The 15894-nt window shown below is 38.1% G+C and overlaps 1 protein-coding gene across 2 annotated transcripts in view; it reads right to left on the reverse strand.

Moving 5' to 3' along the window:
- GDAP2 (ganglioside induced differentiation associated protein 2) overlaps positions 1-15894 on the reverse strand; it is a 77825-nt gene that overhangs the window by 59474 nt on the left and 2457 nt on the right. For both annotated transcript variants that reach the window (XM_079931938.1, XM_079931939.1), the window contains exons 2-3: positions 9195-9437; positions 8116-8255 (exon numbers count right to left, since the gene is read on the reverse strand). In XM_079931938.1, the coding sequence (XP_079788064.1) occupies positions 8116-8255; positions 9195-9370 (316 nt within the window). In that variant the 5' untranslated portion in view covers positions 9371-9437. The remainder of the gene's footprint in view (positions 1-8115; positions 8256-9194; positions 9438-15894) is intronic.

Here is a 15894-nt window from a genome sequence, read left to right on the forward strand (position 1 = left end):
GTTGTAAAGCTGGTTTGGTGATGCTGAATTCTTTTAACTTTTCCTTGTCTGTAAAGGTTTTAACTTATCTGTTCAATCTGAATGAGATCCTTGCTGGGTAATCTTGGCTGTAGGTTTTTCCCTTTCATTACTATAAATATATCTTGCCACTCCCTTCTGGTCTGTAGAGTTTCTGCTGAAAGATCAGCTGTTAACCTTATGGGGATTCCCGTGTATGTTATTTGCTGCTTTTCCCTTGATGCTTTTAATATTTTTTCTTTGGGTTTCCTCTTTGTTAGTTTGATTAATACGTGTCTTGACATGTTTCTCCTTGGGTTTATCCTGTATGGGACTCTCTGTGCTTCCTGGACTTGACTGACTACTTCTTTTCCTATGTTGGGGAAGTTTGCAACTCTAATCTCTTCAAATATTTTCTCAGACTCTTTTTTTTCTTTTTCTACTGGGACACCTACAATTCGAATGTTGGTGTGCTTAATGTTGTCCCAGATGTCTCTGAGACTGTCCTCCATTTTCATTCTTTTTTCTTAATCTGCTCTGTGGCAGTTGTCTCCACCATTCTATCTTCCAGCTCACTTATCTGTTCTTCTGCCTCATTTATTTTGCTATTGATTCCTTCTAGAGTATTTTTAATTTCAGTTATTGTGTTGTTCATTACTGTTTGTTTGCTCTTTAGTTCTTCTAGGTCCTTGTTAAATGTTTCTTGTATTTTCTCTATTTTCTAGATTGTGGATCATCTTTACTACCATTACTCTGAATTCTTTTTCAGGTAGTTTGCCTATTTCCTCTTTATTTATTTGGTCTTGTGGGCTTTTACCTTGCTTCTTTACCTGTAAGATATTTCTCTGTGTTCTCATTTTACCTAATTTACAGTGTTTGAGGTCTCCTTTCCCTAGGTTGCAGGATCATAGTTCCTCTTGCTTCTGTTCTCTGCCCCCAGTGGTTAAGGTTGGTCCAGTGTCTTGTGTAGGCTTCCTGATAGGAGGGACTGATGCCTGCGCTCTGGTGGGTGGAGCTGAGTCTTTTTTCCACTGATGAGCAAGGCCAGGTCAGGTGGTGTGTTTTGGGGTGTCTGTGAGTTTAGTATGAGTTTAGGTAGTCTATGTGCTGATGGGTGGGTTTGTGTTCCTGTCTTGTTTGTTGTTTGCTGGGAGCAGCTGGGAGCTGCTGGCAGTTGGGTGGAGATGGGTCTTGGATTCAGATGGAGGCTTCTGTGACATCTCTCAGTGATTAATCTTCCTTGGAGCCAGGAATTCTGTAGTGTTCCAGCACCCTGGACTCAGTGCTCCCAATCCAGAGCCTCTGGCCCAACTTCTGGTCGAGGGACCAAGACCCCACAAGTCGCTCATCCTGGCAATAAAGGGGATAAAAAAAAAAAACTAACAAAATCCCAGACATATGCTATAAATTAAAATCAAACAATCAGAAACAGACACAAGGAAGCACACACACACACAAAAGAAAGAAAAATAGAACCAAATAAATCAAATAGCAAGATAACAACCAAACAAAAGAACCCAAGAATGAAATCAAACAATTAAGAAGAAAGGTGACAAAAAGCAAGAAACAAAACCAAAGCAGAGTGCCAACTGAAGAATGAAGCAAAGAAGCAGAACAAACTGACAAAAATGATATAAAAAAAGAAAAAGAGAAAGGGGAAAGATGACAGGACAACAGAAAAGCAATGTAGAAACAAATATAAAAAAAAATAGAAAGTATATTTTAGAAAAAAAAGACAAACAAAACCCTGGAGAAATGGTAAAAACAAAATCAAACAAAAAGAGAAACAAGGAACACAAACACACATAAAAGAAACAAAAACAGAACAACCAGACAAACAGAAGAACTCAAAAATGAAATCAAACAATTAGGATTAAAACTAACAAAAACACATAACCTAAAAACAAAACCAAAGCAGTGTGACCACTAAAGAATAAAGCAAGGAAACAGAACTTATAAAAATGATTAAAAAAATAACAATAAAATAAAATAAAAAGGGAAAAAACACAGACAACAGAAAAGCAAAGTAGAAACAGAAATATATACATTAAAAAAGGAAAATTTATTAAAGAAAAAGGAAAAAAATTAGGGAAAAGAACACAGAAAAGTAAAAACAGAAATGTATAAAAAAAATAGAAAGTAAAAATATGTTATAAAACATGGAGATCCCAAAAGAGTAAAAAAACAAAACAAAACAAAAAAACCTAAAACCAAAAAAAAACAAAAAAAAAAAGCTAGAACCAAGAACAGAATGAATCAAAACATAATGAAATTAATAGCAATAATTATGTGTCCCTGACATCTCTGCTGTAAGTGTCCTTGCATATGCCGTGAGCTAGAGCCCACCTCCGCCTCCCCAAGAGGCTCTCCTCTGCCTCTGGGCTGGTCTCTAGACCTTCTGTGGGCCCTGTGGGCACCACTCAGACTCTGATCTGGCCCAATTCCTGCATGTGCTGCCCCCAACGTCCACAGCTGCCAGAGCTAGACCATTTTCATTTGTGGGAACACTCATTGTCTACTCAGATATTCCTTAGATGCAGGATCTACCTAGCTGATTGCAGGGATTTAGTCTGCAGCTTGTACAGCTGATGGAAGGATTTTTGATCTTCCTTAGTCACCCCGTCCCGGGGGTTCAGCTCTGGTTTCATTCCCACCTCTGCGTGTGGTCCACCCACAGGAGTCTGGTCCTGAGGCTGCCTTGGAGCTCTAGGGTCTGCCCCCGTGAGGACCAGGTGCAGAGGTGGTATGACTGCTTGGATCATGGGAGCCCTTACAGCCCCAAATGCACAGGGAAGCTGCCAGCCACAGGCACAAGAGATATGGTCGCAGTGAGGGCCTTTTCTGGCGCCCGGCATAAGGCACATGAGGGCCAGCCCTGGCCAGGGTTTTCCTGGCACCCGGCAGCAGGTGTGCAAGGGCCAGCCCTGAGAGGGTTTTTTTGCCCTGCAGCCAGCACGTGAGGGCCAGCCCTCATGGGGCTTTGTTTATTGCTTGGCAGCCAGCGCACAGAGCCAGCCTTGAGTGGGCTTCTTTTATTGTCGTCAGCAGGCACTGGCATGTAGGGAGAGAGAGGTTACAATGGTGGCTCCTCCCCCCTCTTGTGACTCAGCAATAGCGCCCTGCTTCCATGGCAGTCCAGTCTTCCTCCACAGGCATTCCCTGCTGCAGATTTCCTCCCTCCCGCCCCCTCAGTCCATCTCCCCACAGTCCACAGCAGTTCTCACTCTGGGCCTGTTCTCCAATCCCCAAGCACCAGCTCCCAGCCCCCTTGCACACCTGTGAATACACGTCCCAGTCCGGGGCACATAGGGCTGAGGTATGGACCATCTGTGTACTTCTCACTCTGTCCCGTCTGCCACAGATTGGCCGCTTCACCTTCTTCTGACATCCTCAAATGCTGCCCTTCTGTCTCAATCGATTTCCCTGTCGGAGAGGGGGGTTTCCCCGAATTCGGGCATCTCTCCTCTGCTTCAGCTCCCCCGACCCAGAGTGCAGGTCCTGTCCTACTTCCTCTCCTTCTCCTTCTCCCTTCTTTTTTCCGTCCTACACAGTTATGCAGGGATCTTTATAGTCCTTTCTAGTGTCCAAGGTCTTCTGCTGGTTTTCAGCCAGTGTTCTGTGAGAACTGTTGCATCTACAGATGTATTCCTGATGCATCTGTAGAGAGAGATGAACTCCATGTCCACTTACTCCTCTGCCATCTCGAATCTCTCTTCTTGTAGCATCCTTATCTGGCTTTGGTATCGGGGTAGTGCTGTCCCTGTCAAATGAATTTGGAAGCGTTCACTCCTCTTCAACTTTTTCACAGAAGAAATTGAGAAGAATTGGTATTAATTCTTCTCTATATGTATATGTATGGTAGAATTCACCGGGGAAGCCATCAGGTTGTGGGCTTATTTTTGTTGGAAAGTTTTTGATTGTTGATTCAAGTCTCCTTACTCCTTTCGTCTGTTCAGATTTTCTGTTCCATCATGGTTCAGTCTTGTTAGGTTGCATGTTTGCTAGGAAGTTATCTGTTTCTTCTAGGTTATCCAATATGTTGGCAAATAATTGTTCATAGTAGTCTCTTATAATCTTTTGTCTTTCTATGGTGTTAGCTGTAACATCTCCACTTTCATTTAGAATTTTGAGTCCTTTATTTCCCCATGATTAGTCTAGCTAAACATTTGTCTCTCTTCTTTAAAAGCCAACTCTTTTTGTTGCTTTTTTCCTATTGTCTTTCTAGTTTCTATTTCTTTTATTTCTGCTCTAATATTTACTATTTCCTTCCCTCTGCTAACTATAGGCTTAGATTGACCTTTTTTTTCTAACTCCTTGAGGTTTAAAATTAGGTTGTTTGAACTGTTCTTTTCTTCTAATGTAGGCACTTAGTGATATAAATTTCTCTTAGAACTGGTTTAAAACATTTTTTTTTTTTACATCCCATAAGTTTCGCATGTTGTATCTTCCTTTTCATTGTCTCAAGATAATTTCTGATTTCCCTTCTGATTTCTTCTTTGATCCAATGGTTTTTCAGGAGCATACTGTTGAATTTCCACATATTTGTGATTTTTTTCATTTTCTTTTTGTTATTGATTTCTAGTTTCACACAACTGTGGTTAGAAAAGATTCCTGACATGACCTCAGTCTTCTTAAATTTGATAAGATTTGCTTTCTGGCCCAATATGATTTGTCATGGAGAATGTCCCATGTATGCTTGAGGAGAATGTATATTCTGGCGCTGTTGGATGGAATATTCTGTATATGTCTTAGGTTCATTTGGACCATAGTGTTATTCAGGCCTTCTGTTTCCTTACTAATTTTCTGTCTGGATGATCTATCCAATATTTATAGTGGGGTATTGAGGTCCCTAATTATTACTGTATTTCCATCTATTTCTCCATTCAGTTCTATTAATATTTGCCTTAAATACTTAGGTGCTTCAATGTTGGGTGCACATATATTTACAATTGTTATATTCTCTTGATGAATTGACCCCTGGACCATATAGTGACCTCTGTCTCTTGTGACCAATTCTGACTGAAAGTCTATTTTATCTGATGTAAGTATAGCCACTCTTACTCTCTTTTGGTTTCCATTTGCATGGAATATCTTTTTTTATCCATTCACTTCCAGCCTGTATGTGTCATTAAAGCTAAAGTGAGTCTCTTGTAGGCAGCATATTGTTGGATTCTTTTTCTTTTTTTTTTTTTTATCCTTCATCCCCTCTGTGTCTTTTGGTTGGAGAATTTAGTCCTTTAGCATTTAAAATAATTATTAATAGGTAATTACTGTCATTTTGCTAATTGTTTTCTGAGTATTTTTTTAAGTCTCCTATCCTTTGTTCCTCTCTTGCTGTCTTACTTTAATTTTTTTTTAAAACTGATATGCTTTAACTCCTTTCTCTTTATCTTTTTTGTATCTATCATAGGTTTTATTCTTTGTGGTTACCATGAGGTTTACATTAAACATCTTATAAATATAACAGTTTATTTTAAGCTGATTACAAACCTTCACTTGTGATGCTGTGCAATGATGCATCTGATACTGTTAGTGTTTTCAGTAGAAATGATGCATTATCATCTCGGAGTCTAGTCAGTTAAAATCCCAGGGAACTTCTATTCATTCATTCAACAGCTACTGAAAGGATGCCTTTACTATCCTTGGTACTGGGAACATGGAGGCCAATAAGACATATGGTTCCTGTCCTCAAGGAGTTCAAAGTTTAACGGGGACATAATAATTATATAAACAATTCACAAAATTACAATTGTGCTAAGAGCACCAAAGAGAAGTACCACAGGTTGGGAGCATATACCATGAGCGATTCTGAAGTGAAAGGAAGAAGCGCTTTGAGGAAGAGATATAAGCAAAGACTTAAGATTAAGAGTTAAGAATTGAGAGAAAGAACAACAGCACATGCAAAATTGAAAAGGAGCTGGATGACAAGGCAATGAGAGATCAGTCTGGTTCAAGTACATTGAGGAAGGTAAAAGGGGACCTGGAAGTAAGTGAGTGAGATCTTGCAAGAACTTGGAGAACAGTTTAAGGAGTTAGGACTTAAAGTGTAATGAGAGGCCACTAAATGGTTTGAAGCAGGGGAGTAATGAGAAGGGATTTACAGTTTAAAAAGCAAATACTGACTATGTGTGGAAAACAGATTCAAGTAAAGAATGGTTGTAGGAGACCAATTGGGAGGGAGGCAATGGCTGTAGTCCAGGCAGGGGATGACGCAGCACAGGCTAGGCTGGAGGTGGTGGTAATACAGAGAGATTCAAGATCTATTTAGGGCTTGATGACAGACTTTATGTGGGGAATAAGGAAGAGGAAAGTGTTAATGCTAAAGTTTTTTTGCATGAAAAATGGAGGAGATGATAATGCCATTTTACTGAGAAAGCAAATTCTTATATAAAAAGTGTTGTCAGACTGGGCTTCCCCATCCTGAACTTGGGTAATTAATGTTTTCAACTTACTGCAAGACCTTTATATTCATCCTTGTTGATTTTTTCATTTCTTTGGCTCATACTTCCAGTCGGTTCAGATATTTCAAAATCTTTAGTCTATCATCCAATGTCTCCTATAAATCCTCCCAGCTTTTTATCATCTACAAATTTGGTAAGTCATACTTTGTAATCATTTACTAAGTTGTTGTTAAGCATGTAAAAAGAGGACAGAATTAAGTACTCAGCCCTTCAGTGCATCCTTAATAATCTCTCTTCAGGGTGGCACTGGTTCATTAAGCAATACAACTGAGGAGTGTAACCAGCACCAGCAATAACACTGAACACTGAGGATGTGCCTAGCACTTAATGTCCATTATTTAATTTATTCTTCATGAAATTAATTTTTTCCATCCTCAAATACTCATTGAGCTCTTGTTATGTGTCAGGAACTAAGATAGGGACTATCATCATCCCCATTTTAGAGATAAGGAAACTCAGGCTCAGAGGTGAAGTAACTGGTCCTAAGTAACACAGTTAGTAAAGGACAGAGTTATAATATGAACCCCAGCTTGGAGACCCTCCAAACATATGCTGCTAAAAATTGAGTTTTTATTTTGTATACTTAAATTTTATATTTTTTTAACTCGTAAGTCCAGCTCTAAGGTGTAAGTGAGCGTGTGCGCTCATTAGGAATTTTTCCAGACCAGTTTCTCTGTTACTTATATCAAAGAACTTCTCAGTATTATCTCTAATACATATTATAATTTCTACATATTCTTCATGGCATCATGTTTTTAGTTAAACTGAGGGCTTTTTCCCACATCTACCCTCACAAAGTTCAGTTTCTTGATCAGATAAACAATTCTTCTCTCTTTATCTCTTCTTTCATGGTCAGCATTATAAATGATCCTGTTCAAATTCTAATATCTTTATTAGGTTAAAAACCAATTGTTTGTAGACGTCTAAGAAACGAAGATTTTTTTTATATAGGTGGGATTTGCTGTTTACATTTTAAGAAAAATTGCTGTATTTCAAAAATATTTTTTATAAAATGGGATAATTGAATTTCACAATATTCCCTTTACACACAAATAATAATAACAAAAAGTTGTGAGATTGGTAAGTTAAGAAAATAAATGCAAATAAGGTAAACAAGATTCTGAACAAACAGGACTCCTCCTGTCTCCAATTCCAAAGAAATATTCCCAGAAGAAGAATGTACTGGTTTAAAAAAAAAAAAAAGAAAGTACAGAATTAACCCAGAACACACTTGGTTTTTACCAGTAAGTCAATTTCATTTCAGAAGTGTGACACTCTATGTCCAGGAGGTATATAAAAAAGTTCTGTCAATATCAAAACTCAATAAAAAATTTTCAGTTTAGATAAAGAATAGTTGTTTTATAAGGCTCATCGGTGCAAGACATTATACAGCCAAGAAAATGTTACCAAAAATCTAACTGGCTATGATGACTGTCATTTTAAAATTCAGGTACACGACAGAGGGGTTTTACCAAGTAAAGTCTCAGCACTCAGCTTCTAACACATTATAGGTTTTTCAAAGGCTGTATTTATTTAGTTTTAACAACAACAAAAGAGCTACATCTACTTAGTTTCTCACTTACACGCAAAATATACTTCTTCAAACATCAAAATAAATGTTTCCTAAGCACTAACATACCTAAGAAAATTCACTCACCTCTAAGTTTCTGGAGGTCCTCCTTCAAATCAGGCCCTGCAAGCATGAAGATACTTTCTGACACAGGATTCTTATCAGTAAGACTTTCATTGCTGGTATTCACAATAGCTGTACAGTTCAGTAATGCTACATCTCCTTTCCTAAGGAAAATAAATAAATAAGAGCAAGTGTGGGGAAGAGGAGGCAGATAAGAAAGCTAGTTTCTAATTGTTTCAAAACATTCTATCTTCACTCCCTTCACAACATTGGTTTTACCAGTTCACAAGCTTAAGCAATAGTAAAAAGTTGTTTCTGATTCAGAAAGGCTAATATGGCATCGCAGATAGATCTTGAACGCAATTGCTGTAACCCTGAAACCCACAAAACCATCATGTCATTCCTTTGTTTCTTACATAAGAGATGTGTGTGAGATGGGGAGTGACAGTTAATGGGAACAGGACTTTGGGGTGATGAAAATGTTCTAAAATTGACTCTGGTGACGGCTGCACAATTTTGTGAATATACTAAAAACCACTGACTTGTACAATGTAAACTAGTGCATTTGTATGGTATATGAATTACATCTCTAAAGCTTTTTTTAAAAACAGAAATGTACTACTACTACTACATGCAACAACATAGACGAACTTTCAAATAATTGTGTTGAATGAAAGAGGCCAGACTGAAAAAAGAGTACACGATTCCATTTATATAAAGCTCTAGAAAATGCATACTAATCTATAGTGACAGAAAGATGAATGATTGCTTGGGGATGTTGAGGCAGGGAGGGGCAGGAGAGAGGGATTACCAAGGGACACAAAAAAACTTCCGGGGTGATAAATATATTCACTATCTTGATTCTGGTGATGGGTTCATGGGTGTATACATGTCAAAATTTACCAAACTGTACACTTCAAATAAATGCAGTTTATTGTAAGTTAATTAAGTCTCAATAAAGCTGTAAATGTGTATGCAAAGTAATATTTCAATAATGCAAGAGTTCACAAAAAAGAGTTTAGAAAAAAATATGAAAAAAAGAAATTAGAAGAAATTATGAGAAAGTATTATTATATCATGATATGATTTAACCAAGGAATTACCAGAGAACCACTTTTCCATTGATATCCTTATTGTAAAGAAAAGGTGATCTAATAGTCTCTTCCTGATATGTTTCAGCTGCAGTATCAGAAGTAGTTAATTGTTCTTCACAAGAACTGCCCCAGCTTGGTAGTGTATCCACATCCACAAACTGGGAAGGTGCACCCAAGGGATCCATGGAATGGGAACTTCAGCTTGTCTTTTCCCAAATTCCTCAGCAATTCAATATTCACTGTAGACTTTAGCTTAAGAGAAAAGAAAGAATCATTTTAATAGAGAAGCACAGGTATTACTTTACTTCTATTAGAGTAAAAAACAAAACTCTGCTGTGAAATGCTCCAATAGTACATTGTGTGATTATAGTCACTTAAACAGTCTATTAAAAAATCAAAACGTACAATGAATTACTACGGCTTTTTTAAACAGGAAGAAAGAGGGATTATTTAAACACAAATTATTTTCAAAGAATTACAGTCATTTAAATAATCACACAGCCCATCAATTCTACTTTCCAGAAACACAGGACTATTCATTCAACATTCATTGAGTGTCTGCTATTGGCAGGGTAGGGGGAGTGTCAGGTGCTGCAAGAGATACAAAGATAATATGAACAACTTAAAAAGTTCAGTCTAATACGGAAGATGAGAAGCAGGGAGGTTACTGCAATTAGGTAGTAAGAGATAAAGGTCTGAACTATGTAGAGAAACAGATGGAGAGGAAGGCATAGATTTGTGAGGCAACATACAAAGGAAAAATTAACAGGATTTGAAAATTTATAGAATATAGTATATGAGACACCGATGTGGTATAAGGTTGGTTGTACAGAAATGTAGACATTAGAAGAGAAGGGTGATAGGAAGACACGTAGTGTTAAGTCACAGAAACTCATGGGAAATTTAACATGATACTTCATTTGGCAATAATAAGTCAGATAGCTATTTCAGTAAAATGGTAGATTCGTTCATTCAATAAATCTTTATAAGCAGCTATTATGTGTCAGGTATTGTTCTAGTTACTGGGGACACACAGTGAATAAGACAGAGCAAGTCCCTACCCTTAGAGAGCTGATGCTTCCTTGAAAGCAGATGAAAAACGATAAACAAACAAGCAAGCAGGTATCTAATAGAATGACTGGAGGCAGTGAGTATTATAAGAAAAAGGTTCTATCTGAGCAGAGAGCTAAATAAAGTGAGAGAGCAAGCCATGTGAAGCTCTGGAGGGTGCGTCAGGCAGAGGGAATGGCAAGTACAAAGGCCAAAAGGGCAGGGAGGAGCTTGGTCTATTCCAGAAGAGCGTAGAGGCCGGTTTGGCTACAGTACAGTGAGCTAGGTAATGAGTAGCAGGTGATGAGGTTGGTGAGCCAAGGAAAGGCCAGATGATCTAGTTTGTAAGCCATGATAAGATGTTTAGATCTTAATGTAAGTGAGGGTAAGCTATTAGAGGGTCCCTATAAGGATAATGACTTAATATAAATATTTGAAAAGATTACTCTAGCTACAGTGAAACTGAGTGGGGGCAAGAGTAAATGCAGAGACCAGTAGAAAACGACTGGAGTAATCTAGGTGATGGTGACGAAGGTGGTGAGGAATGGTTAGAATTGGAATGAATTTTGAAGGTAGGGTCAACAAGACTTTCTAAATGCACCTGAGGGGGTGAGGGAAGAGAACAGAATCAAAGGTTACTCCTAGATTTCCTGCTTGAGCAATTAAACAGACGGTAATGCTACTTATAGAGAAGGAAAAGACTGGAGTAGGTTGCAGGTGGAGTAATAATCAAGGTATTTTTTTCCTTATGTTTTCCTTTTGTTAGTTTGAGATGCCCATTATATGCCCAAGTATGTATATCAAACATGCAATTGGCTGGCTACATGAGGCTAGAGCCCAGAGGAGAGGTCAGGCTAAAGATAGAAATTTGGAAGTCTCAGCCTATGGATGGTATTTAAGACCACCAAGAGAGGAAATGCAAATGGAGAAGAGATCCAAGGACTCAGTCCTAAGGCCAAATTTAGAGGCTAGAAAGAGGAAAAGTTTAAAAAAGAGATAGAAAAGCATTGATAAGAATGGAAGATCTGGAAAGTGTGGTACCCTAAAAGCCAAGTGAAGAAAGTAACTTTAGACAGAATGCTCAAGAGGGATCATCTAGGGTTAAATGCTACTGAAAGGTTGAGTAAGGACTAAGAACTAATTAGTCGGTTTGGTAAATTGGAGATAGCTGGTAACACTGAACATACATAAGAGCAAAGAGATGATTAGGGAATGACAGCTGGTATGTGAACTTCCTGAGAAGCTTTTCTGTACGATCCTTATGTTTGTTAAGAGTCAAGGAGAAAAAGCATGCCCTTCTATATCTAATATCTTGCTGTTTCTTGCTGAGAGACATGGGATACTAATTGGAATGAACGATGGATTTGACACAATATTCTAATTCCTGCACCAACACTGTGTGGTAGGAAATGTGCTCATTTATATAACAATTTCAGAAAGGCCTTGTAGATCATATCAGGATAAAATTGTATCGGAGAATTATTCTTATTTGTTACTAAGTACTCCTTTGATATTATTTTGAAATATATGAACTAATTTTATCTAGAAGTTGGTGTTTAGTCCATCCAATTGGCCTTTGAAACTAGAGGCAACCACAAGTCCTGTTGATCAGTTCACAAGTATTCAGCCTGGAACTGGACAAGCTGAACAGAGTACAAGTGAAGGCTACATTCACTGTCTATGGCTGAACTGCCTTGAGCTCAACGGAACGACACCCTGCAGAAATTCATAATTTCAAAAAATTATCCACAGGTTTTTGGTGACAACTCATGCTGAAATTTCTTAACCATGATATTAAAAAGTCCATTAAAAACAAACTTAGTTTTCATTTTGCAAACTTGAATGTCAAATTACAGGGCTAAATCACTTCTTTAAAATAACTTTTCTTTCCAATTCTAAGTAATACTCACTTACAGAACATTTGAAAGATACCAAAAAGTAGTTCCTACCTTTTTCTGTGATAGGTAAAATCATAAGGTACGTACAATTTTGAATCCGGTTTCTTTAGTATTTTAAGGCAAATATTTCCATATGCAATTACACTTTGAGGCAGAAGCAGAATGGTAAAAGCTTGGGCTCCGTTATCAGAAGGTCTTAGTTTGGGTTGAGGACCTACCACCTAACAGTCATATTATCCTTGACTCTAAACCAGAGTTTTCTTATTTTTAAAATAGGAGTAATGTACCACTATGGTTATTGTGAGAATTAAATGATATAACCTGTATTAAAATTGCACAGCAGGGACTTCCCTGGTGATCCAGTGGTTAAGACTCTGCCTTCCAATGCAGGGGGTGCAGGTTTGATCCCTGGTTGGGGAGTTAAGATCCCACATGCCTCTCAGCCAAAAAACCAAAAAAACCCCATAAAACAGAAGCAATATTGTAACAAATTCAATAAAGACTTTAAAAAAATGGTCCATATCAAAAGAATCTTTAAAAAAAAACTGCATAGCAGAGCACCTGGCATCAAGCAAGGCACAATAAAAGTTATAACTTTCTCAGAGCCAATGTGAAAGTCACCTGCACCACTGTTGAGATAAAGAGATGTTTTCATGTGTGGCAAAGACCAAGACACTCACTGTCAAAGACTCTCTAACGAGCATCAGATAAACCAAAAACAAATTGGTGAATTAAGATACACTCTTACTTATCTCAATGTCTGCTCTTGTAATGACTTGTTAATCCCTAACACCTAGATCAAGCCTACATCTGTTTTCTCTGATCTGCTCCTGCGCCAGTAGGGAAAAAAAAAATCAGAAGTTATTCTCTCTGCTGTCAAAACAAATACATGGTTTCCTATGTTAGCTTGGCCCTCCATCAACACTAACTGCAAACTGTTTTGAGTAATTCTTGGATGACTCTATGCTATTCCACACAGCATCTGTGATAGACAGCCTCCAAGATGTCCTTCAATGATACCTGCCTCCTGATATTAATGCCATTGTGCAGATGCCTCCCATAATGAATAAGGCTGGCCAGTGTACCCAACTGGATATTGCAGAAATGACAGTGTGTGACTTCCACGGATGGATCATAAAAGATATTGTGGCTTCTGCCATGCTCTCTTGGACTGCTTGTTCTGGGGAAGTGAGCTCTCGTGACATGGGGACACTCATGAAGCTCATGGAAAAGCCCCTGTGGGGAGAGACTGAGAGTTCCTGCCAACAACCAGCATGAACTGACAGACATGGGAATGAATCACCTTGGATCCTCCAGCCCCAGCTGACATCTTGACCACAACCTCATGAGAAACCCTGAGCCAGAACCACAAGACTAAGCAACTTTTGAATTCCTGACCCATAAAAACTGTGAGGTAATAAATGCTTATTTCCCTATTATGTCCCAGGCATTCATTCATTCAAGCACTGTTAAGTGCTGAGTCTCTGTCTAATGGAAGAGATAGCTCCACAAAAATCACACAAAGATATAATCGTAGAAATACATACATAGTTAAAATCTGTGATAAGTGTCCTACAACAAAGAAGTGGGGGAGCTATTTAAATTGAAGAGGCAGAGAATGTCTCTTCCAGATAGTGAGGGTTGAGACCAAAAGTAGAAGAGTTTTACAGGCTGCGGAAAGGTACATCTGGGCGCCTTAAGGCAGGAAAGAGCCTAAGACACTAAAGGAACAAAAGAAGGCCAACTGTGGAAGTTACAGTGAACCACAGGGCATTAGATATGTTACAAATATGCTTTCTAATCCTTACAATAATCCTGCAAAGTAGGTATCAGAACACTTATTTTACAGTGAGGGCACCAAGACCCAGAGGTTCAATTATCAGCTCAAGGTAACAGAACTAGTAAGTGGTACCTTGAGATCCAAATCAAAGACCAGCTGGCACTAAAACCCATGCCATTTCCATTACATCATATCACATTGCCTTCCTTCTTTTCCTGATGCTCTGAGAAAAGAGAAGTCATTGTTGAAATTATCTTAACTTCTCTCCAACTCAAAATGTCTCTATCTTCACTCACTCTTTCCAACTTCCAAGTGATTTTTGGGTATATTCCACACTTTTAAGCCTGCCAAATCACCTTCATTTAAGCATTTTACTGCACCTGACTAGCTTTCCTCTAAGAGAATGTAATAACATCAAGTATCCCTTCACTACACCTGATCTCTCCTTCCCCTGAGTCTCTTACTCTCAAATTTTTTCCCTACCCCATTTCTTCAGAATACCAACAAACTCCTCTTTTCACCATTTAACTTTAAGAGTAATCTGTTTCGCAGCTCTACTTCCTTTTCCTCCATTTATTCAACCCACTGCAGTTCTGCTTCCATCTCTATAACAATACTAAAACTGCTTTTTCAAGGTCAACAATAATTCTCCAAATGTCAAGTCCAAGAGCTAATCAAATTTTAGCTGCATCCACTATTGATTATTCCCTCCCTGAAACTCTATTATCTTCTTTGACAGTACACTCTGGTGGTTCTCCTATATGTCCAACCACATCTTGTCAGTATAGTTTGTTGGATCTTCTTCCAAGATCTTAAAAGTCATTGTGACACACAAGATACTGAGTGTTAAATGAGTAATAGGTAATGTTCAGAGCTCTTACTGTAGAGCAAATTTAATGGCATTATATGAAAGTGTCATGGCATTTAACAATGAATTCTTTTTCAGCTCCATTTCTAAACAGAAATGTATTTTTCTCATCAAAAAGAGATTTAAATCTCCCCCTCCCCCAACACACACACCTTGGCAATAAAGCAAATGGAGCAGCAAAGCCAAGCTAGGCAGGAAAATCTGATCCCTGATCCTTAAGAAACAGTGGTTCTTAACATTCTTGGAGTCACAGACCCCTTGGAGAATTACATGAAATATAAAGACCTTTTCATCACCCAAATTGTGACTACATGAGCTCATACAAGCACAGGTCTGGAAAAAAATCTGAGGGGTTTCCCAGACTCAAATTAGGAATCCCAGTGATAGAATACAGAGTGCTCGGGTAAGGAAAGGAGGAGGGGAAGGCTACAATAATCTACAGCTTTAGCCAGAATTTTGGATAACATTAAAGAGGAGCGGGACTTTCCACTGAAAATCAATTGATCAGTACTGTATTTTGAACAGGTTCATAAGCAAACACAAAACCTTAGTAAAAATGCTCCTGAAGCAAGACATTTACGTCCCAGGATCTCAAAGTTTACATGTAACAAACAGATGATTGCAGAATCAGATCTATTTCCTTAGCCATACTATCTTAAGGGCTATCTTCAGTACCTCCCTAGATGAGGATAAAGAGAACCCACTATGTATCTTTTACAATTCAAATTAGTAATGAGTATATAACAGTTCTTATTACACTGTAGCTCATCTTTTTTTTCTCAAAATCTTGTCATCTTTTAGTTTAAGAAGTCCTCCAAATAGTGCTTTATATGATTAATTGGATTGGTTAGAGGGATTAGACTTTTATTGTTCAAGACAGGGCAGAATCAGGCAGAACGTCTTGGATCACTGTCTCAAAAAATTCTGATTTTTTGTCTGAATAAAGAGAAAATGATATCATTTAAAAGACAAAAGAACTTTAAATCTGTTTTCTTATTCTTCAAAATGCTTACATTGATTAGATAGGCCTGGATAAAAGTACAAAGAGAGCTGGTCCATGCTTTTGACCTCCACTCATTACCAGCTCTATTTCATTGTTTTTGTATAAATTAT

Source organism: Stenella coeruleoalba (assembly GCF_951394435.1).
Source record: "Stenella coeruleoalba genome assembly, chromosome: 1".
NCBI classification, from domain to species: domain Eukaryota; kingdom Metazoa; phylum Chordata; class Mammalia; order Artiodactyla; family Delphinidae; genus Stenella; species Stenella coeruleoalba.